We start from the raw sequence: 25,548 nt of genomic DNA on the forward strand, positions 1-25,548 counted from the left end.
TTATTAAATCACCGCGTCGGTGACCAAATATTGCTCGCATGAACGATCTAGGGAGGTCCTGGTCCTTCAGCCGACAGAGTCCGGCATTGTTTGAAGTGCATGGCGTGAAATGCCTCATCAATCTGTCTGCTATCGTTAACACATGGCCAAATTACGAACACAAGTCTGTGGAGTGATTTGAAACATGCTTAAATGCTTCATACATAGATCACCCTTAGTCATGGCACCTCGAATTTATTTTCTTTTGAATGTTTAGCCTCTATTCACACACAAACAACATGAAAGGCGTTTTTTTAAGCAAATCATATCAAAACAGATCAAGCTGTGCAATTATATAAGCGAAGCTCCTACAAAGATTTGCCTAGAATGCATATTTATTTTAGCGATTTGCAAAAAGCACTTATCCAAATCGACCAAATCGTAGCTCACTGTGCTTTTGGTACGATTTGTTTGAGATTCAAGATGGCGTCAACATTGACAGTGAAAACAAAAATATTATTTTTACCAGCGTTTGGAATTTCTAATTATTGGGAAGTAAACATGCAACTAGGTCATTTATTTAAGGTGATTTAATTTGTACCAGTTCCTTCAACTAAAAACGTCTCCAATCAAATGACTAGTAACAGAAATATCAGTTGTCTTAAGACCGTTAGTGGAATACTTTTCCCTGCCGTATGAGCTCAATTAATCCTTACCTCATTTTTAAAAATGATCTTTCGGGTTGCGTACAAAATTACACTAGAAGACAACCAAATCAAGACATGAACGATATGACAAGCGTAATGACATGGATATCTCTCTTACGTGCAACAACATTCCGCATATGGCAACATCAAAGCTAGAAGTAAGCCTACTTACAACTGACTCAAAGCGTCCCTGAAAACGACCCGTATTTATACCATACCTTGTCTGATAGTACTGCAAACGTGGTAGACGTTTCAAAAACGCAATAAACGTATACTCAAAACGAGTAGAGCGTACTGCGAACTTTGAAAACTGTGTGGAAACGTGTTTAGAACTTACTTTGTTTTTTTTATACATTTTTGTGTTTAATATTTTTATATTCTATGGATATTACTGATTACTACTACTCATTACTAGTTAGTGTTTGTTAAGCGATTAAAAAATCTTTCTAGATCTTAAAGAGTTCGCCTTCACAGCCTAAACGCATTACTAGTTAGTGTTTGTTAAGCGATTAAAAAATCTTTCTAGATCTTAAAGAGTTCGCCTTCACAGCCTAAACGTCTCTGCGATCTGAATGCACAATTAATAGCACGGTTTAGTCCTATTGATGTTATCAACTCTCAATATCAAGTCATTACGAATTTCGTTCAAGGGCGGTGATTTACTAAGAAAACTAAGCTTCAGTACCTTTGTTCATAAATTCAAAGGCATAACGTATTTCAACGATTGGTTTATTATTATGTAGATGTTAGTTTTAGCTGTCTATATTTCTTTTCATTATTGAAATCCTACAATTCATAGAAATAATTCAGTTGTTAATTTGTTAATCTTTTTCAGAAAACAGGTAAAACTAAAAAAAAATATGGAAGAAAATATTAAAGGACTGGTGTTCTATGTGAATGGAGAGAAGGTACGTACAAGATAAGGTGTCTATGAGATTCTTAGCCTAGTTCAAACATTGATCTTCTGGCTTGTCGAATTTAAAGGTCATTCAGTTCGGCATTTCATTGATACGGTATAGATGCTTATATAGTGCCGAAATAAATATTTCATTGACAACAAACAAAGTGGTACATTAAACTTTACCGTCAAAAATTCTTGTTTAAAATCAAAGCTGCCAGTGCAGACGTCTGTGGGTCCTGCTATTGACGTGACTAATCCACATTCGTCTGACTGAAAATTCTAATTTTGCAACTTGATGCTATCAGTGTCCCGATATACATAAACAAATTAAAACAAAACCTATACAATCCCTATAAGTAAGGAATTAATCTGTCTAAAGGTGCGAGTAGAAAATAGAAGCAACGAATCGTGTCCAGATCCGTACCTCATGTTTTTCCTTCTGTTTTCGTTTGAATCAATTATTCCTCAACCGAACATCGGACATCGTCTATTTACACCTTTACTACTTGAATTCTAATAAGGTTATAAATAATGTAATGGACACTGTCTATGTTTCAGGTTGTCGATCCAGAGCCAGATCCGGCATGCTCTCTACTGAGATATCTGAGAAAGAAATGTATCCTTTAAATATAAAGAAAATCTCAGGTACTAACGATCTGAACTGCAAAACAGCTAGATATCCAAAATCATAGTTTGGCAATACATTGAAAGCAATTAATAAGTACGATGCTGGAAGACTCGAGTATGTGCCAAAATTGTTTTGGATGGATGTTAAGGATTCAGATTAAAATCCCTATATTCTGTTTCGATTATGATGTTCAGAAATAACTAAGAAAGACAATGTATTTCAGAATGTATAAGATGTATCACCATCTACAGGGCAGACTTTGAGTTCACAAAATAGCTAACAATAGCATTTTACTCTAAGTCTAATTTCTTATCGTGAAATATTTTGTATTATTTGAGGCGGGAAACAAGGAGGTGAGGATCTGATTTAATCACAATATTCTAAAAGGTTACACGGTTACGTCCTTTCCTTACATTGTTCTCATTTCAAGACATCTTTCTCTGGTGAATTTTCCTTAACCATTGTTCATCAGTACAACTAACAGGAACAAAACTGGTATGTGGAGAAGGTGGTTGTGGAGCCTGTACTGTGATGATCTCAAAATATAACCTTACTGACGACAAAATATAGTATCCTTTTTAATAGCAAAAGTTCGGGCAGTTAAAAAAATATCGGATAATATCCCAGATTGAATTCATTTCCACAAACTGCTCTTCTGTTTTGTTTGTTCTTCTGGAATGTGGGGTATCTGGGGTCTCCTCGCTTCAGAACAGCCGATATTATCTCAAATTTAATTCAATTCCACAAATTTCTCCACTGTTTTTGCATTGTTCTTCTGGATGCTGGTTGTGATATATGATCGCTAAATCCCCTCCCCCCTAACCCCCCCGGTAAAAAGTTGTTATTAAAGCAAAAATTTTACGTCTCCTCAAGTGTTATAAATTCCACGTCCAATGAAATATTCTTGTATGTTGATAATGAGCATAGGTTTTATTGTTTTGTCTGGAAAGTCTTTAGTAACATGGTGAAATACGCACCTATTAAGAACTCAATTTTAGAAGAAAATAGGAGATTATGTTGAATGATATGTACAACTTCATTGGAGCGTGACTATTAATCATGACTTATTTTGAATATGAAAGGGCACCCGTCAAGTGCGTCCCGACCGGATTATAATACTAGGTCGGCTTTAACTTTAACCAAGGCATTAACTTATTGTAAACAGGCGAACAAGTCAAGGTTAAAACAAGTGAGTCTGACCCTAATGTCTGGAAACCGGAAATAAATATTGTTTTTCGAATGTTAATCAAAACATGGAACACATTCCAAATATTAGATGATACTGATAAAACCTTTTATTGTCTCCTACTCATAAATTTCAGCAAGCCTTCAAATTAGCTTCAACCATGGTTGGATGTTAGTGGGGATTACGAGACTAACGAGGACGGATAAAAAAAAACACCTGCAAAATGCAAGGGGCAAGGATGTGGGCAAGGGGTGCAATGTCCCTCCGAACATATTGATTGCCCCCTCCCCCTTAAAAAAGGCCAACCATTCTGTTACTGGAAATTGTCTCTCCAGATACCGGATACATTACTCACCGGTTCATAATTTTCCGGTTTTAGATTTACTACATCTGTTATACGTAATTTTCTTACATGAACTCTACCAGTCATTATTCAGTCAATGCATGTTTGATGCCTGTTTGTTCAGCCCATGGTTTAGCTGTTACTACTACAGAAGGTATAGGGAGTTTAAAAACCAGACTACACCCAGTTCAGGTAAACAGCAACAATGCCGAACATTTTGTTTTTTATACTTCTGGTTTCCCCCTGCCAGTGATGCAGGTAAGAGGGGCTGACGCAGAAAAAGCGCCGAGTCGTTCGGATGGGACAATACGTAGAACTGAATGATAATTCAGCATAAAAAAAAACATAATGAACAAATTATGAAAGATAATGAACAAAATTTAAAACATAATGAACAAATTATAAAAGATAATGAACAAAATATAAAACATAATGGACAAAATATAAAACATAATGGACAAATTATAAAAGATAATGAACAAAATATAAAAGATAATGAACAAAATATAAAATATAATGAACAAAATATAAAATATAATGAATAAAATATAAAACATAATGAACAAATTAAAAAAAATAATGAATAATCTGTGATATAGCAAGGTGATCTGACTAAGGGTTGAATTTCTATGTGATACACTATTGTGTGTCGTGTGTATTTGCCAAAAAGTAGCAAAATCCAAATCGTGAAATGATTTGTAATTACTTGACCGATAATGACAATTATAACCACAAATCTTGTCTCATTAAAAACACGAACTCTTCGAGTTTGGTTCCTTAAGTTGTTTAATTTTTCTGGTGTTTAATTTTCCAGCCAATAGAACAGGGGCTTGCCCATTCAAATCGAAGCACCGATTATTCAATACCATGGATCTAAATCTCTTAGGCCTTTCTCCTTACAATGAACAAAGATTTTAATAAATTGATGCCAAAATTTGAAATGATCTAAAATCGAGCTCAAATTCTAATTGAAAAAGCATGTTTTGTTTTATTTCTAAGGAACAAATAGCCAAATCTCATGGATCACAATGTGGTTTCTGTACACCGGGTATGGTGATGTCCATGTATGCTTTATTAAGAAACAACCCACAGCCAACTATGAAAGAAATAGAGAAGAATCTGGAAGGTAAAGTTTACTTTGACTTTATAAAGTATTATATTATAATATTCTAAAATTGAGTTTGGACGAATATTTGCTTTGGTTATCAGTATTCTAAAACAGTTAAGAATAGCATATGCCGTGATGTCGACCATAAAATATTTAAATGCAAATTTATAATTTAGAATGTCTGTAATAATTTCTTAAGAGTTTGGAAGTTTATTTTTACATTGAGCTGATTAAGTGACCTAATGTTATTATTTTGTAGGAAATCTCTGCCGGTGCACTGGATATCGACCTATTTTGGAAGGATACAGAGCATTTTCAAAGGTAAAAATATGTTTTGAAAGGACATGGTTATGGTGTAAGAGAAGTCAGTGTGCCAAAGAGAGATAAAAGTGTAATATAATACGTTTAAAATTTTATTTCAGGACGAGTGTGGTATGGGAAAGGACTGTTGTAAAAATCAGAAACAACCTGTTCAAAATGGAGTAAGTGTAGTTCTTCAAGAACATGACGTGTAATAAACATGTTGGATAAAGATCAATTGTCAAAATCTCTCTTCTACGTTCACTTTCGATACAATGAGGCAAATCTTACACTCACATACATACAATGCTTCTTTAAGCCTAAATATACATGAAATCAACGGTGAGCCGTGAACACCATAACTGATTGGCTTTGGCTGATTCCCCTTTCTGAGACTAAGGTATGACTGGAAATGTGTCCAGCAAACTCGGTGTACTTTAATGAAGAATGTAGATGGTTTTCCTTATTTTTAGAGTCAAAATAAGCAAACTATTTGAGTAATTGGTGTGTCTAATCAATTATCAGATTCTTCTGGTATATGAGTAAGAGTTTTAACCAATCACAAATGTCCATGTATGTACAGTCTGGATAAACAAAAAAAGAGTTTTTGACCTTTCTTCATCAGTCATTCTGCTGGTAATTCTGTTCTTATTTAGCTAATTATGAATTAATTAAGGATATGTGAGACAAATTGGTATTTTTCAAGTCATTAGAACACCTCTGCTGTCTATTCCTATAAGTATTAGACATGCGTTTCTACAGCGTAGTAAATGATGTCTATTTCAGGACAGTAACTATACACCAATTTATGATTCAAGTCAAGAACCTATATTTCCTCCAGAACTAAAGGTAAAATGTTACCAAATCAATTAATCAATTAACGTTTAAAAGATGCCTCGTCTTTCGGGACAATGAACGGAGGCTTATGTGAGGAAGTGCAAGTTAAACATCCAAGGATAGTAAGAAATCTGAAAAAATGTTCTCATTGCACATTGTTTATCCGTTCTTATTAGCCCAAAGAGACCAAGAAAAGGAGGATGTATATTATTCTATTTAACAACTTCACTCGAAAGTATTTGCTCTATTATAATTTATTTCTTGTATAAGGTAAACCACGAAAAATACCACAAAGAATATTTGGTATATGAAAAAGATGGTATAAAATGGTACAGACCAGTAACTTTACCAGAAATTTTAGATCTGAAATATCAGTTTCCACAAGCTAAAATAATCGTTGGAAATACTGAAGTTGGTAAGATATTTTATAGATATTTAACATCAATTTCCAAAAGCTAAAATAATAGTTGGAAATACTGAAGTTGGTAAGATATTTTATAAATATTTAACATCAATTTCCACAAGCTAAACTAATAGTTCGAAATACTGAAGTCAGTAATATTTTTATCAATTTCCACAAGCAAAAATATTAGTTGGAAATAAGAGTCGGTAATATTTTTATAGATATATATATAGATCTATTTTCATTTAGGCATTGAGACAACATTTAAGAATATGAAATATCCAATCTTGATCAACGCATCTGATATCCCAGAATTAACTGAGATACAAAATACAGAGACTGGTATCAAATTTGGTGCCTCTGTTACTCTGTCCAAAATAGAAGACACACTTCAACACGCTGTAGACACCCAACCAGGTAAGTTATGGTTGTCAGTATTAAAAATAAAGAATTTATAGGTTTGCAGAATGAAGTGAAGGGGGTGTTAGAAGATCTGTCACTTGCACCGTCAGTATCAGACAGGTCATCGTTTGTTTTCGTTCTTTTAAGTCCATCTTAACTACATTGCACGGCACCATGGTTACTATTGATTCAATACAGATATGTTACAAGTTAATTTTCATTTCGTTTTATGGTGGGTTTATTCAATTTTGCATTACAAAATCTGCTGGTGTCGCTTTAGATTTGTATACACAGTCATGTTTCCTTATGTATGTTAATCTGTTTTCAGAAGAGAAAACCAAAGCTTTTGTTGCTGTTCTCGCCATATTGAAGTGGTTTGCTGGTAAACAGATACGGAATGCAGCAGTGAGTTAACATCAATTTTAGTGGGGATTACTGCTAATCTGTTGATCTTTATAATACGAAAAAATATCCTGCACAAACTTACAAGCTCACAATATCTGAAAAATATCAATATAAAAACTGTTTTATTCCTCCATCATGAGTTATTGGAATATTATTGTTACTATTTAAAAAGTTACGTCCATTAAGTGTTTATCTTTATTTCATGTCTTTTCAGGCTATCGGTGGTAACATAATGACCGCCAGTCCAATATCAGATTTAAACCCTGTATTTCAAGCTTGTGGTGTTATATTAAATGTTCAATCTAAAGGTAAAAAAAGAACAAACATCCCCGTTACCGAAAATTTATAACGATGATTATTGATCAACTGGAATTGATCCTATTAATTTGCATTAGATTGTCTGAGCTCTTGAGTTCTATCCTTAAGTTACAAATATGAATGATTGTATTTACAGATCGAATAGATAGAAAGGTTCCAATGGATATCAACTTCTTTACTGGATACCGAAAAACAGTGGTTGAAGATAATGAGATACTTGAGTCACTTGTTATTCCATTCTCCAATCAGGTGAAGCATAAATCTTCATCATCATCAAAATCTTCGTCATTCAGCACAGTTCTGTTCTAGTGCACGTACATCATCATCATATGAGGAGAACAAATTTAAGTTCGTTATTTACTTCGTTTGCCAATTCGTTTACATGTGTATATTTCAATATAAAATATCATCATCATCATCATCAATATTATCATCATTGTTGTCCATTGTTGGGTTCTCTTTCGTAGAATGAGTATATCCAGAGTTATAAACAATCCATTAGAAAAGATGATGATATAGCTATAGTTAATTCTGGTATGAGAGTTGTATTTAAAGATCAAAGTGGTATTATAGAAGATCTATATTTAGCATATGGTGGTATGGCACCTACTACTGTCATGGCTAAACAGACGATGGAGCAGCTAAAAGGAAAGTTAGTTGATCCCTTTCCCTTCCATGTTAATCATTGAATATCATAACGCTTAAGAAATATAAAATAAATTTCATAGGAAATAGAAAGATGATTTACCATCGTCTATTCTATTAAGTAGGAAGTATGATGAAGATTTACCATTGTCTATTCTATTAAGTACGAAGTAGGGTGGAGATTTACCACTGTCTATTCTATTAAGTATGAAGTAGAATTGAGATTTACCATTGTCTATTCTATTTATTGGGAATTGTTTATTCTATTAAATAGGAAATAGAATGAAGATTTACCATTGTCTATTCTATTAAGCAGGGAGTATGGTGAAGATTTACCACTGTCTATTCTATTAAATAGGAAATAGAATGAAGATTTACCACTGTCTATTCCATTAAATAAGAAATAGAATGAAGATTTACCATTGTCTATTCTATTAAATAGGAAGGAGAATGACGATGTACCACTGTCTATTCTATTAAATTTTAATAGGAAGTAGAATGAAGATTTACCATTGTCTATTCCATTAAATAAGAAATAGAATGAAGATTTACCATTGTCTATTCTATTAAATAGGAAGTAGAATGGCGATGTACCACTGTCTATTCTATTAAATTTTAATAGGAAGTAGAATGAAGATTTACCATTGTCTATTCCATTAAATAAGAAATAGAATGTAGATTTACCATTGTCTATTCTATTAAATAGGAAGTAGAATGGCGATGTACCACTGTCTATTCTATTAAATTTTAATAGGAAGTAGAATGAAGATTTACCATTGTCTATTCCATTAAATAAGAAATAGAATGTAGATTTACCACTGTCTATTCTATTAAATAGGAAATGGAATGAAGAAATTGTAAAAATAGCCTGTGAATATTTAGAGAAAGATTTACCATTGTCTCATGATGCACCTGGTGGTACAGTAGAATATAGACAAACTCTTACTACAAGTTTCTTCTTTAAATTCTATCTCAGTGTAGCACAGCAGTTAGCACAGCGGGTATGTTTCCATTTCATTGACACTCTTTCCACAAGTTTCTTCTTTACAATCTATCTCAGTGTAGCACAGCAGTAACCAAAAGCAGGTATGTTTCCATTTCATTGACACTTTGGTTTTTCGTCCTATAACGGTGTACGACTATAACGCTATACATATAGAACACAACATGGATATTGACGAAAATAAAGGTATTGATAAGTGATGGTAAAGGGCAACACGCGTAAAATAATATATTCTACCATTTCTGACCAATGAGAGTCTCAAACCAATTTTTATTTCTCTTTGGGCTTTACCCTGAGGATAAGCATTATATTTTTGCTAAAAGATGCACAAGTTTATGTAAATCCAACCAAATGTCAAATCTCATTTTTAGGATATAGGTGATCTGAAGGCTATCCCTGAAACTGATCTTAGTGCTATCAAAAACCCTGACTATAACGTCAGCCAAGGAAGTCAAATCTTTGAAGACTCCAAAACTGAATTAGGGAAGCCGTTACCGCACTCATCTGCCTTACAACCTGCATCTGGAGAAGCAGTTTACATCGACGACATGCCAGCCTTAACCGGTAAGAATATATTTACAGTACACATTAACCATAACAAACCTGAAAACGTCAGACAGGTAATGGATATAAATTTTGTGATGTGCTTAGTGCATTATATTCTGTGTTGTTGTCTTAGCAAGCCGTAGTTTTACTCATAAGGTCACCACAGACGTCAGATTGAAAATCATTTTGGGCCACGAATTCCTTCTTTTCTAAATATATGTACAAGAGAGGAAAATGTGAAAATGAAGGCACTTATTTACTCGTTGCAGGAGAACTGTCACTCGTGCCAGTATACAGCAAAAAACCTCATGCTAAGATATTAAATGTGGATGTAGCTGAGGCGTTAACTGTACCAGGAGTAAAAGGGTATATCGACCATAGAGATGTCAAAGGAAATAATACCTACCCAGTAGCTGAGCAAGATGAGCATTTGTTCGCCATTGATGAAGTAATGCAGCAGTCATTCTTATTCAGAGCTACACTTACTTAAAAGACAAATATATATGTAGTCTCCCGTCAGTACATTGGCCGAGCCTCTTGATCTTTCCAAATCCGAGCTTCTTTAAATACCCTCACCAAACACTTGTTTGTTCCTTTCGGAAATCCTATCCTACATTATTCTTCGAACCTTTTGGTATTTCCATTTCGGGGAAAATTTCAATCGTCCATGACCGAACCTATTTACATAACATTTCGGATTTAGCCTCTTCACAATGTCAAACTATTACGAACTGTGTGGAATGCCTTGCCTGCAAATGCAACCTTTCTTGTATGAATGTGTTAGTATTTTTCGCTAATCCTAAGTTGCTTCATTTACTTAAGTAATACAAGAAAGGTCGCTATTACAGTAGCATACGCCCACTAGCAGCTTTGATTGCAAGTACTAATCATTGTTTGTAGCCTGTACAGTGAGCCAACTGTGAACAGACGGATGAATGACAATATGCTTCCATACTACGTGTGGGCATATAAAAATCAAAAGAATCCATAAAGAATTGTTGCTTGGAGAGTGAGCAAAAGATGCACTATATGGTTATTATAGTGAATACGTTGAGTTGAAAACGACATTTTGGTAAAAAATTATCGGATCATCCTAAAAATTAATAGGCATCATCTTCATAATGACATTGGACTCATTTGACAAAATAAAAAGAAAAATAATCCTTAAAGAATTGTAGCATGTAGCCTGAGCACGAGTTGCCCAATATAGCTAAAAGAGTGAAAACGCTAATCGCACACGATATTTCGGTGAAATATTATCAGATCATCACGAAAATCGATAGGGATAATCTTTATAATGACATTGACCTACAATCAAAAAGAATCTGGAAAGAATTGTAGCCTGTAGACTGAGCACGAGCCAAATGTAAACGGACCGACGAACAAATTATCAGATCATCACGAAAATTGATAGGGATCATCTTCATAATAATATTGACCTACAAATTAAAAAGAATCTGTAAAGAATTGTAGCCTGTAGAGTGAGCACGTGCCAAATGTGAACGGACAGACGGAACGCCAGGGTGATTACAATATACGCCCAAAATATATTTGTGGGCGTATAAAAATGTTCATGGAAAATTCACATTATTGGCTGTGAGTTGGCAAGTACACCACTCTGGTTAAGCCTTTACCAAGGCCCTTTTCTCATCCTATCTGTTTTTCAGGTAATTACTGAAGGTGATGTTATTGGTTGTATAGTTGCTGAGTCTCATTCAATAGCCCGGAAAGCTCGAAATATGGTACAAGTTGGATATGAAGATCTGCCTGCCGTTATAAGTATAGAGGTAAACCTGACTGTTTTCAAAACCTGTTACAGCTGAAAATGTGATACAATGATAATACCCAGGCAGGGTATGCTTTCTCTTTTAGACACCTGATACCATTTTTCAATATGAAATACTTACTCACTTATGGCTGATATACTTCCTTATGTGAAAGTTTATTAGCTGTTTGAAGAGTTGTTTTGGACTATGGATTTCGTTTTGCGTTTTCCAGAATTTTAATACAAAAATGCCTCGCGTTTAATTTTATTGAAACTGTTTTCTCAAACCATTTTGTCTACCATTCAATTTATATTGATATTTCACGAATCCATCAACTAGAAATAAAAACAATTTGCTAGGAAGCGCTTTGTCAGCATCTATGGAAAATACCTGACCTGGCATTATATCATATTAGCAATTGTTTGAACGACTAAGAGTCCCGGTTAAATTTTCTTTCAGGATGCCATTAAGGCCAATTCATATCTTGCAAAACCTAACACACGTACTTGTGGGGATGTTGACAAAGCATTCCCGTCTTGTGAGAATACTTTGGAGGACGAAGTGTATGTTGGAGCTCAAGAACATTTTTACTTGGAACCCCAATCATCTATAGTCGTACCTAAAGAAAACAGAGAGTTGGATGTATATTGTTCAACACAAAGTCCACACTTAACACAAGTATGTCTTTTCTTTTTCAACTGAGAGTGTATTAGAATAAATCATAAAATGTATGCCAGCTATCCATGAATCTAACATATTTAGTTCAAACGAACATTTAAACTTCTCATTTTTATTTGGTGCTTATGACTTAATTTATTGATTGGAATTTAAACTAAATTCAGCTACATAGCTTTTTTTTTGTTTGAAACTGTATATTGAGTGCGTATTTTGATTACAGACGAATGTGTGCGACATTACCGGACTACCAGCACACAGAGTAAGAGTCATTGTCAAAAGATTAGGTAAGGCTCGAATTCCTCTCTGTTGATTGTGAATAGTCATCAGTTAAAATAACCAAGTTTGATGGTATGAGTTGTACCCCTTTGAAGGACAAACCTGTACTTTGTAAAGTTTCGAATTTAAACAGCTGGGAAGGGGAATTAGAAACTACAGCTGTTTGAGTCACCAGCACTTATTCAAATATATTCAAATAACGGCCAAATTACGAAAATGCATTAGGATTCCCTCTTTGTTACAGGTGGAGCCTTTGGTGGAAAAGAATCACACTGCGGGAGGTTTGCTGGACTAGCAGCGACTGCAGCTCTAAAGTAACTTCCCTTTTTGTGCATCGAAAACAACTAAAAGCAAACCATCATGATATCACCAGTTCTGCAACGGTGATTTAACGTCGGGTCAATCGCTTAAATTCATTGGTTTCACTGTCAACATTAAAACTTTAGCCATTTTTTCTTTAAAATATTCCAACAATCATGCAAATTATCGTATTTATCAAATAATTCGCATACGGACCCTTTTTGTGGGCAGGATAACAATTTTTTTTTTAGGAAAAAGACACTTATTTAATGTTATGGGACGGGCAATATATCCGTATCTTGTCCCTAGACTAATCGATCGCTATCGACCATTGTAGTGGGGCGGTTGTCGCGTGGGAAACTTACTCTTTTCGAAACACCCAATGGTACTTCTATTTGAAGGGGTTCACCACTATACTATCTTTGCTACCGATTTCGATATTCTTTGGATGAGAATTTTGATTGGAGGAGTTGTCGTGCTTGTCCGTGCCTCGCGCCTTTAATGACTACAAACTTCTCGTATCAGAATCACCATATACTGCCATATCATTACTTCTTTTGATTACAGAAGCCATTGTTTCTGACGTTTCCACATAATGTTTAATTTTTCAGGTATAACCGCCCTGTACGCGTTGTATTAGACAGAGACGATGATATGGTGATGACGGGAACACGGCATCCATTTCTCTTTAAGTTTAAGGTAACGTCCTGGTTGCTTTGATGCAAATCAATTTTTCCCATATGTTTGGAAAGTAATTTTGGTTACAATTTGAATCATCCTGTAATGTAATTCATGCTCCAATTCTATCGACAAAATATGATCGTTAAGTAATTGAGAAAAGGGGCTTTTGAATGTAATTGCCTTAATAATCATTCGCAGTTTCGACATACATAGTTTTTAGTTTACTCATGACAAAATCAACATTTTTACATATTGTGGAACGCTGTATCGCTGAATAATCTTAGCCGCACCTTTCATTAGCTGATGCACACAGAAATGTGTAGGGGTAGGGGTTCAATTATCTTATATTCTTTTCATCGTGAAGGTTGGATTTTCGAATGATGGTAAAATACAGTGCTTGGACATAAGCAGTTATTCAAACTGTGGAAACACTGGAGACCTTTCTTTGGCTGTAAGTTATTCTTTATGGAGACTTTAAGGTTTACCTGGCTGACACTAAGTCATTGGCCAGTTAAAATGATTTTATTCGTGAACCGCTTTCATACTATAGAACATTGTTGGTCGAATAGATGTGTTTAGTGCACTGGTCTTCCAATTGCTGACATGCATAAAGAAACTAATCGTAAGGATAGGACATAAAATAGGGACTCTGCCTTTCAAACCACTGTTTTGGGAATTGCAATGCAGTTCAGCTTTTTTATGTATTACAAGGTTGTGGATGCAGCTGTATTAAGACTTACAAGTGCTTATAAGATACCAAATTTACGGATGACGGTTCATGCTTGCAAGACCAACATCAGCTCAAATACAGCCTTTCGTGGATTTGGGTTTCCCCAATCTCTGATGGTCATCGAATCTGCCATTGAGGCAGTTTCTCATCATCTTGTGATGGACCCACTTAAGGTGAGAAAAATAATTTTACGTAGTAGATTTCTTTTGGGTAAAAATATGACTGCATGATCGGCAACAACGAAATAATGAATGCTCAAACAATTTACCGAATGTTTAGAGGATGACCTTGAAACTAAAAACTGTCGTCAACTGGAACTGTTTGTATTTAATTGTAGACAAGTCTTAATTCAGAAATGTATTGATTTATAAAACATTTAGACACAAGATCGCCAATTTCATCCAAGTGATCCAAGTCACTTATTCATGAAATACGATTTTCAGGTTCGTCAACTTAATTGCTATAGAGAAGGTGATCGAACACACCTCAACCAAATCATCTACGATTGTCATATTCAAGATTGCTTGGATGGTTGCCTGAAACAGAGTGATTACCAAACTCGACTGGGACAAATAGATCAATACAATAGGTAAACTGATCCGTTTTTGCTTACTTGCTTCCGTTTGATACTGAGGAGTAAAGATCAATAACTTGAAATATTAGTAGCTTGTGTAAGTAACTACCAATATCTACTACATTCGAAAAGGCTTGGGACAAATTTGGACCAAGAAGTTCAAGTAATGCGTTTCGACCAACCTCTTAAAATATACAGAAACTTAAGCCTTACTGATACTTGTGTTTTTATGAACTTTAATGGCAGAATAAATATGACGTTATAATTAGAGGACAGAATAAATATGATATGCGCTAAATATATGGCTAATGTGAAACGTTTGAAGTCTACCGAAACCATTGCAATGAAAGACATAATTGACTTCCAAGATGGATTTTTGCCTGATATGAAAAGACCATAGTTCTTGCCCAAGTCCGCCTGATAGTGAAACACATTCTGATTGAATGATTCACGTATCACAAGCTGGTTTGCACCCGACCCTACCATGTTGGATCATTAACATACTCCTTAATACATGTCCTTTCTCATTTCGACTTGAACTGTATTTCAGAGAAAATCGATGGAGGAAAAGGGGAATTGCAATAGTACCATTGATGTATGGAGTTTCTTTTGAATTCAAATTTATGAATCAGGTTTGTTTATTTTGGTTCAATTCCCTTGTTACCTACATGGGGTACTAAGACAATCACGTACTACAATGGGTATTGAGAAGCCTCTTCAATAATTTTATAATCTCAATCAGCAGACTCATTGAACCACCTTACTTAACCTCACTTTTCTGCGCCTTTTTCTTATAAAGATGGGTTCCCTTATTTTCATATGAAAATGAAAATGGTAATACCTATATGAATATAATGCATAGGTGAACTAATGACTCGAAAAATACCAGTTTGTCTCACATGTTCATAATCAATTCATAATTAGTTAAATTACAAGAGAATTACCAGCAGAATTCCAATCAGTGACCGATCAAAAAAGTCTTATTTTTTGTGTACCCAGATTGTACATACATGAGCATTGGTTAAACTCTTAATTATATGCAATAAGAACATAATGATTTCATAAAGAATACATGATATTTCATTAGAAACACCAATTAATCAAATAGTTTGCTTATTTTGATACTAAAAAAATAAGGAAACCCATCTTTATGTCAATAAACGATCTATACTACTTTTGCAAATGGTGACACCACGTTGTTTAGAAAGTTTTACTTTCTTGTAAACAGTGCCTTTCGTCCATATTAGCTCGTGTATGAACAAAATCTCTTTTGTCTTTTATATAGGCTGGTGCCCTGGTGAATGTTTATACAGATGGTACAGTTCTCTTAGCTCATGGTGGAACTGAAATGGGACAGGGCATTCATGTCAAAATGATTCAGGTACTATCCTTAGGTTTATAAATTAATGACCCGCGACTCGCTATTGTATTTCGGTCATCATCCTATGAATTTAGTTACCTTCGATCAACATAATAAATTTCATGGCGTCACGTGTTTTTCTTATACACACACACACACGAAAACGTGAATATTATATTAGTATAAGCATTCCCTCTAGGATTAAAAAATCACTTTGACTTAAAGTATAATAATATCCAAAGAAGAGATGAAACACATAACAAAAGCATAATTGCATAAAGCTGCAATTATATGGTGTGTACTCTTTCAGTTCCAAGTCTAAAGTGAGCATAGAGGAAAGGGGATAGACACAAACAAACATTGACTGTTGCCAAGGAAATGCCATACAGTCATCTGTAAAGACAGTAAAGTGGTTTTCGTATAAATAATCCTTAAACTTTTCAGTAGTTGCCCATTTCAGCGAATGAAATTCCAATTTGTCCTTGGTAGTTCTTTTCCGATTTAATTAATCCACGACTAGCATATGAAAGTACTCTATTCATTCCTTCCTGGTATATAATTTAATATCGCACCAAGTCCCCGTCAAATGGCATCAGTGTGCACGGCGTACGATTTCGAATGATCCGGGTGTACTAATATCAGTGACGAAAAAAATTTTTTTTTTAAATTCGTGAGTACCCTTTGAATCCAAGAAATTGGCATACCTCATTAGCATTAGTAGTTTCTGATTAGACGATGTGACCTTACTACTTGACTACCTTGCTGAAAAAATTTGCAATTCTTCACAATCTCAAAGAAATTCCTTTATTAATATAAAGTTCGTTGATGGGACATATGTGAGACCAAAATGCATGCGACTGTACTTGTACAAACCAGGGGTCTAACGGTAAACGGTCGTCTGTTTGTCACATTCTCTCAAAGCAACTTGGTGATAGCCTGACTTCATATCTAAAACTGCGAAACAGCATGAGCATAACGTGTTTTCGATTAACTCTTCAATCCTTGGTTGAACATTTTTACGATTCTGTTCAGTTGTCGAAAATCAACACAAAAACGAAGACCATCATCTTCCTTTCTGAACCATATTTGATGCAATCGGACTATGAGGCTTACTGGTCATTCTTCTAGAACAAGAAAAGTGTTTCTAGCTTCCCTAGTTACTCATCAACTTCCTGCTGTGTCCATCCATAACAGGTCAATTCCGGGCCACCAATATTGCAGTTCGACTAAACACTATAATGTTCTATCAAACATCATATTGCAGGGTTGGAATAAACACCATAATGGCAACAGTATATGTCTATGCTTCTGATTAAAGGGTGTTTCGTTAGTCAAACACTCTCTCTTCTCTCTCTCTCTCTCTCTCTCTCTCTCTCTCTCTCATGTCAATATAAAATCCTTGATACCTTCTAGCTGTCTTCCGTTCAGGGTCGATCCTGTTAAATTATTTTCAATAATTTTCGGAATGGGTTGATGTTGATTCACCAGCAGCAATACATTAGTTAATGACAGATACAGGATGGACATCACATTGTATAAACTTTGGCTGTATAAGAACTGAATACAAGACAAATTCGCAACTCTAATGTAGACTAAGTCCCTTTTCTCTATATATAATCAAAATCAATAAAAACGGGAGCTAATTCCTCGGTATCCCATAGTTTTGAATCTGTTGTTACATTACAGAATTACACATTAAAAAGGGGCACAAGGATATAAAAGGACCCGTTTTGCATCTATTTGACTGACGACATGGGCACTCTTTAGGCCTGAGGTATTTCGACATAAAGTCTGTTCTTAGCTGCTATCTCCGCTAAGGTTTATTCGTAAAAATCGTTTAGAGTACCCACGCTCGTACCAGCACCTTGTAAGTTCAACTGATGAATACATAATCTTATTGATCAAGTCAAGTTATGTCCATTCTAATAGGTAGTATTCCTTTAACAAACTATGATGTCGTACAACCTTTGAACTAAAATTAAGGATCATAGATGAATTTCATTTTGCAGATAGCAAGTGAAACATTAGGTGTACCATGTAGCATAATTCATATAATTGAAACTGGCACTAACACTGTCCCCAATACCATAGCAACTGCTGCTAGTACAGGATCAGATCTTAACGGAATGGCTGTGAAGGTAAGCAGATACATTTATCTGGGTCATTCGGTAATCCGCGACACCACACTCGGGTATTATGAAGATTTCGTGGTGTCTGAGCTGGTATTTTCGGATGAGTCACTTAACCATGCACAAAGCTCCGTTCGTGCGATAAACATTAGTACATGCTTTTCGTGCTTGCAATTTGATCAAAATATTCACAATTAAATTTATGGAAAATTGTATGGAGCTAATTACCGAAGGTGCCACTTGCACTTGCACAAAAAAATAATCAATTGAATGTACAACCCATATACAAACACTATATTATCAGAATGGCTGTTTAATTAATATTATACTATTTTTCATTGTACAGAATGCATGTGAAAAGATCAACAAGCGACTTGAACCCTTCAAATGTGAACCCGGAACAACGTGGAAGGATTGGGTAAGGTCGAAAAGTCAAAGAACATCTTTCGTGGATTGATGATATAGCAATTTGTCGCAATTAATATACACTGTCAAATTTTGTGCAATACCATTATCCGTTCGAACGAATACAAAAGAAGGAACAATGCAAAAATTGTTCAAAATCCATGCATTCTCTAAAATAATATCTAAAGTTATGAGGCACTGTTTGACAACTAATTTTAGCACAAAAACTGCAAATAATTTTCTCATAGAATTTTCTCTCAGAATGGCGGTAATGAAGGGTGCGTTTTTATACGCCCACATAAAAATGTGGACGTTTATTGACGTCGCCCCTGTCCGACCGTTCACAATGGTTGTGGACACCATAGAGGCTACAGTGTTTATCCGATCTTAATGAAAATTCGAATTTGGTATTAATCGGATTTACGGTTTTGTAGATATTGCCCTCGACAGTCATAAACACGTCACATTTGGATAGCTTGCCAGGCAAGGCAAAATACGCCCACTGGCAGCTTTGTTTGAAAATAAACATTGAAGAACAAGGGCAATAACTCATATCAAATAATTTTCGATATTTTTTATTTTCAATAGGGTTCATCCTTGGGTGATAATACACAATTTCACAAAGTTTCATCAAAATCCATCAAGAATTGTGACATGTAGAGTGTTTACAAGCTAAAAATTGAACGCGTTTTGAAGAACAAGGGCAATAACTCGTATTAAATATTTTCCGATTTTATGTGGGCGTATACAAAACAATAGACGCTACTGTTCTTATCCGATTTTCACGAAACTTGTAGCATGTAGATTTGATGAAATCTCGATTAATTGTATGACTTTAGTTTTAATTGGATGAACGGTTTTACAGTTATTGCCCTTGACTTTCAAAAACGAGTCCAATTTGGCGTGTAGACGCTTCAGACTACTTTTTATGCAATCTGGATGATACTTTGTAAGAATTTATATACTGATGAGATTTCGGTCATGTTCGAAGTTGGTATTAATCGGATGAAGGGTTTGAGAGTTATGGTGCTATTAACTAAAAACGCGTCAAATTTGGATTGTAGGAACGGAAGAGACTACTAGTTTTATCCGATCTTGTTGAAACTTTGTATGCATGTATATCTTGATAAGATCTCGGCCAAGTTCGTCATTGGTAATAATCGAATGAAAGTTTTAGAGTTATTTCGCTGTCAAGACCTTGATGAACTGTTTTTTATACGCCCACGTGAAATGGGGGGCGTATACTGCCGTCACCTCTTTCCGTCGGTCCGTCCGTCCACAATTGCTCGTAAATACTCTACAAGGCACAATTCCTGACTGATTTCGACGAAGCTTGGTATGGTTGTTTGTAATCACCCAAGAATAAACCCTATTGAAAATCAGACGAATCGAAAAATATTTACTATGAGTTATTGTCCTTTTTCTTGAAACGCTCGTAAACACTCTAGAAGGTGCAATTCATGACGGATTTTGACGAAACTTGGTATGACTGTTTGTTATCGCTCAAGGATTAACCCTATCGAAATCAGAAAAATTGAAAAATATTTAGTATGAGTTATTGCCCTTGTTCTTGTTCAATTTTAGTTGGTAACACTCTAGAAGGCACAATTCTTGACGGATTTTGACGAAACTTGGCATGAGTGTTGGTTATCACCCATGGATAAACCGTATTGAAAAACAGAAAAATTGAAAAATATTTAGTATGAGTTATTGCCCTTGTTCTTGAAAACGCGTTCAAATTTAAGCTTGTAAATACTCTAGAAGGGACAATTCTTGACGGATTTTAACGAAATTTGGCTTGAGTGTTTGTTATCACCCATTTATAGAGCCTATTCAAATATCGAAAAATCGAAAATATTTAGTATGAGTTATTGCCCTTGATCTTGAAAACTCGTTCAATTTGTAGCTCATAAAAACTCTAGAAGGCATGATTCTTGCCGAATTTTAACAAAACTTGGTTTTATTATTCATTACCGCGCTGAAGATTGAATATTTGTCTTCTAGAGCTTTCACGAGCTAAAGATTGAACACGTTTTGAAGAACTAGGGCATACTCATACTCAATATTATTCAGTATCGCCCTAAAGAGTTCTAAAGAAGTGTATGAATGAATATTTCATACTGGTGATTGTTACTGTACTGCTAAATATTTATGTTCAAAATCAAAGCTGTCAGTGGGCGTATATTACCTTGCCTGGCAAGCTATCTTTGAGATTTTGCCTTGAGGTATGATTGTTTGAAAATTCATTATTCAGCCACTAAAGTCTTAGTTATCATCTCAGCGACAGCTGGTAGTTGGCGTAGGTTACGTTACATTTTCTGGCAAGCTATCTTTATTTCTTCTTGTGACGTCCCCGTGTTATAATTGTTATTTAGGTTATAAAAGCACATTTTGAACGGGTTAGTCTGTCTGCTTCTGGTTTTCACAAGTAAGTTATTTTATGTTCTATACATTCTAAGAATTGTATCATAATCTCATCCACAACCTTTGATTCGAGATATTTCACATCAGTCTGGAATTCTAAATAATAAATGACTCCTTCAATTATATATCTTGCATAACAGATTTGCCCTCCACCATTTCAATCATTTTGTACAATTTGACCTAAATAGTATAACGTCTCTGTTCTTAAGGTTGTTTTAATACGACTAAATACTCGTAAATCTCGAATGTCTTAAGATACCATGGATGAAAGTGACTGCGGGCCAAATCTCGGAAGCACTGGTTTTGTCATAAGATTGTTTCTTAGCTTGAGAAGGATTTGAACCATCTAGCATTCGACAAACCATCTCTCTACTACGGTAGAGCTATTCCACTGCGACTGATAAAGTCTCATACTTATGCCTTCTTTCAGAGTTGAAGGCTTGGGTTACAAGAAAGAAACGGATGACGAAGTAATCTACAAATATTATTCCTTTGGTGCTGGGTGTTCTGAGGTCGAAATTGATTGCTTAACAGGAGACCACACGGTAAAAAGGTTTTAAAACTTTTGTCACTCCTAGAATGTTATTATTGAATTGTAGGCGATTCTAATGTTTAATTGATATCCCAGAAAATGAACCAGACAGTTGAAATCGAGTTTTATCAACTGAAAAAGACTTTCTGTCCTCAACTGTTTCGTTCAGAAATGTCAAGTTGACAAAGCATCATGCCTACTACTTCCTACTTCTCATAATGTCATCTGAATTCTTTCCTTAATGGGCTGTGACCACACTATCTATTCAATGTGTTTGATACATATAGGTATTGAGAACTGATATCGTCATGGACCTTGGTAAAAGTTTAAATCCAGCTGTAGATATCGGACAAATTGAAGGTGGTTTCGTTCAGGTATACCATTTAAAACTCTTCTGATAAATATAATTCAACCTATGTATACATGCTCCATCAGGATTGTAAAGAGGGTTTCTTGAGTCCGGGGACACTGATAGCATCAATTTGCACCATTGTATTCTACGTGTTTGATGACGTAGGGGCTTATGTGTTACAATCATACCTAGCGATTAGTGACGTCATCGAACACTTTGTTTTAGTGGATTTACAGGAACCACAGACTTCTGACGAACAATTGGAATAGTGGAAATTGGTGCAATCAGTTTCCCCGATACTCAAAAAAATATTAAAAGGCCTCTTCACAATCCCTTTAAAATAACGTTTTTGTATTGCTTGAAATACCAGCATCATCGTAAATAATTCTTAAATAGTCTCAACAAAGCATTTTTAATTTCAGGGGTATGGCCTCTACATGTTAGAACAGTATAAAGTTTCCCAATCCGGAAATCTTTTAACCAAAGGACCTGGGACCTATAAAATACCGTCTGTAGGGAACATACCCAAGGTGTTCAACGTTACCTTGCTTAAAGATAAACCTAATCCAAAAGCTGTTTATTCCTCTAAGGTAATTTAGTTTTCTCTTTCCTCGATGTTTTAAAGACGGGTTTCCTTCTTTTTTTATTGTCAAATTGAGCAGATCAATTAATGATGTTTGTAATGAATTATCATGTACATGTATTCTTAATCACGTCATTATGTTCTTATTGCATATAATTAAGAGTTTTAACCAATCATAAATGTCCATGTATGTGCAGACTGGATAAACAAAAATACTTTTTGACCTTTCTTGAATGGTCACTCATTGAAATTCTGTTGATAATTCTCTTATAATTAAGCTTATTTTGAAATAATTATGGACATGTGAAATAAACTGGTATTTTTGTGAGTCATTAGAATACCTCTACTTTCTATTCATATAAGTATGAGTAAATGAAAATAAGGGAACCCATATTTAAGGCTGAAACGCGTATAGTAACGCGAAAATAAGCACTTGACACCGAATTAAAAGTTATTTGTCCACGTAAGAATCTGTCGACCATGTGATGAACAATCGCTCTCTGGTTGGATATATGACTTTTGCCGCCTGTGCCTTCGTGGTTGATCTAAGTAAATTCATGCGAAACGAGATACCTTCATAATTGTTAGTCCTTATTTGCTTGTGGCGCCATGGTGTAGGATCAGAAAATTAGACATGTTTCATTATAGACTATTTATTAGAAATAAGAAATTGGCAAGAACAGAACTAAAGTCATTGGTTATTGCGTGGTTCATCCATGGATTATATAGGTCATTTTTGTGGTATTTCAAAGGAATGGAATGTTTACAAACACAGGACTATAATCAAATACATAGTTGACTATTTCTATATAAATAAAATTCTCAATTTCCATATTGTTTCGTTAGGCAGTATTACCAAAACCCTTAAGATAAATGCTTTAAAATATATACTAACCTCCATTTGGATTTAATTTTTTTCATGCAGATTGTCATTATTTTTCTTCCTTTTTGAACAGGCAATTGGTGAACCGCCATTGTTATTGGCAATATCCGTTTTCTTCGCTACCAAAGCTGCAATAATGGCGGCAAGAAATGATCATGGGTTAGAAGGTTACTTCCGGTTAGACTCGCCAGCTACACCGGATGTTATCAGAATGGCTTGTCAGGACCAGTTTGCAAAACAGGTACGTTATGTTCGTACGTAGATTATGCTGCTCTTTGACAAAAGCCACAAATTTTCAACATAAAAAAAAACAATTGCATACATTGTCTAAGAACGTTTCCGGGTCAAACAAACTATTCCCTCCCAGTTTCTTCTGAAAATGACTCGCATGTTTGACTGAAAATTCATCATATTTCCAAATATATTTTTTTCATCTATGGTGAAATTCATCAACCAAAGGCAATCGAATTTCGAAGACTATTTTAAGAGCTAAATTGAAAAAGTGCTTTTCTGTAAATATTGCGGTTAGAGAGTAGGGTGGGACGTAGCAAAGAAATTGGTTCATCCATGGGACATTTTTCAACACAAGGAATCGAAATTACTTTTAGGTAATTGAAGTTGATTCAAATCGACCCTTTTGTTTTCTTGCAGTTTCCAGTAAAAAAAGAAAATGGACTGAAATCGTGGTTTGTGAAACATCTGTAACTGAGATGAACAATTCAAATTCTACAAAGGACAAAATTTACGTTGCAATGTTCAAAATGTGTATATTATATCCCAGTCTATAGCAGATTGTGAATCGAGCAATTGTATAGAGTCGCCAAGAGCTAATTATCAGTTACATATTTTAATTCCAAATCCTTACTCAGTTTTTCGAAATATTTCCCACACTATTTAAACAGTATTAATAGAAAAATAGTTAAATCAACTACCAAACACAGAATCATCCAATCCAATTACTAAGACTATCAACTACTCATTGCACACGCCACCAGGGAACAACCTATGTATACAGGAAAGGTATACAGTCAGGTCACAAGTTAACAGACCACAGCATCAGAATATCTTGCACATCCTGGTTTATGAAAAACTCCGTCCTTGATCCATGTAATCAACCAAATATGTTATTACAAACTAATGTTCATTCATAACCAATTTCTGTCCATTGGTTCTCAACCTTTTTTTTTGTTTGGAACTGGCTATACGGTTCTAATACTCTCCAAACCACCAGACAAGATCTATTTTACAATAATATACCACAAAATATTAGTTTTCATAACTGAGGTAATTTGACAACCGGGGAAAAACATATATTGAGTAATCACCGACTTTTGATTTAATTGGCCGTTTTCAGCCAATGACGGAAGTTTTATCCTGTAAGGGCCTCCAAGACTAAAAGCTCTTCGTGTAACCCTTCTGACCAACATGGTTTTAACGAATTAAAGATTTTCGTGAGCCACTCCCCAATATGTTTGTACGAACTATAGGTTTTTGTGAGCCTTCTACCAAATTTGTTATTACAAACTAATGTTCATTCATAACCAATTTCTGTCCATTAGTTCTCAACCTTTTTTTTGTTTGGAACATTTGATTTAATTGGCCGTTTCAAATTTACACATGTACATTTTCATGTGATTTGAAGGCTTAGTTGAAATATGATAGCCTTTGCAAGAATTCCACTTATAGGGATTGTAAAGAGGTTTTCTAAAAATCGGGGACACTGATAGCATCAATGAACATCTCCGGAATCTAGATCTTCATCAGTGTTATCCATGGTCCAAATCAAGCACTAACTCATCGCAAGTTTGATCTAAATCCGTCAAGAATTGTGCCTTCTGGAGTGTTTACGAGTTAAAATTTGAACGCGTTTTTAAGAACAATGGCCAAATGGGAAAATATCTCAGATAAATCTTAAATATTACTATATTTTCTATGATCAATGTAATAACCACTAATTCCAAAATCAGAGCATTTCAATATAAAATGCACATTCTGTTTTTCATGAGACAATGGAACATTTTTTATTGCCCAAATACTCAAAAAATAACATCCATCCTATATATAGTATAAATAATAATAATTTATGATACAAAATAATTATATTCATATAAATAGACATTCAGAAGGTTATCAAATCTTTATAAACAAGTTTGTTGTAACTCAT

At 34.8% G+C, this 25,548-nt stretch overlaps 1 protein-coding gene across 1 annotated transcript; it reads left to right on the plus strand.

Annotated features, from left to right (window-relative positions):
* Positions 1–1,546: 1,546 nt before the first annotated feature.
* On the plus strand, positions 1,547–24,325 carry LOTGIDRAFT_221063 (hypothetical protein; the record flags this gene model as incomplete). Its single annotated transcript, XM_009065139.1, has 35 exons — positions 1,547–1,594; positions 2,146–2,203; positions 2,688–2,784; positions 3,828–3,936; positions 4,744–4,870; positions 5,112–5,173; positions 5,275–5,361; positions 5,939–6,001; positions 6,260–6,404; positions 6,642–6,809; positions 7,123–7,199; positions 7,414–7,507; positions 7,654–7,766; positions 7,985–8,169; positions 9,001–9,163; positions 9,537–9,729; positions 9,981–10,159; positions 11,379–11,498; positions 11,937–12,155; positions 12,376–12,439; positions 12,676–12,745; positions 13,343–13,430; positions 13,777–13,863; positions 14,124–14,315; positions 14,586–14,731; positions 15,267–15,348; positions 16,002–16,097; positions 18,086–18,214; positions 18,552–18,623; positions 20,986–21,038; positions 21,465–21,579; positions 21,854–21,940; positions 22,341–22,508; positions 23,458–23,625; positions 24,036–24,325. 35 exons carry the CDS (start codon positions 1,547–1,549, stop codon positions 24,087–24,089), a joined length of 3,978 nt encoding a protein of 1,325 aa, XP_009063387.1. The 3' UTR covers positions 24,090–24,325.
* Between the last annotated feature and the right edge of the window lie 1,223 nt (positions 24,326–25,548).

Source organism: Lottia gigantea (assembly GCF_000327385.1).
Source record: "Lottia gigantea unplaced genomic scaffold LOTGIsca_68, whole genome shotgun sequence".
NCBI lineage: Eukaryota > Metazoa > Mollusca > Gastropoda > Lottiidae > Lottia > Lottia gigantea.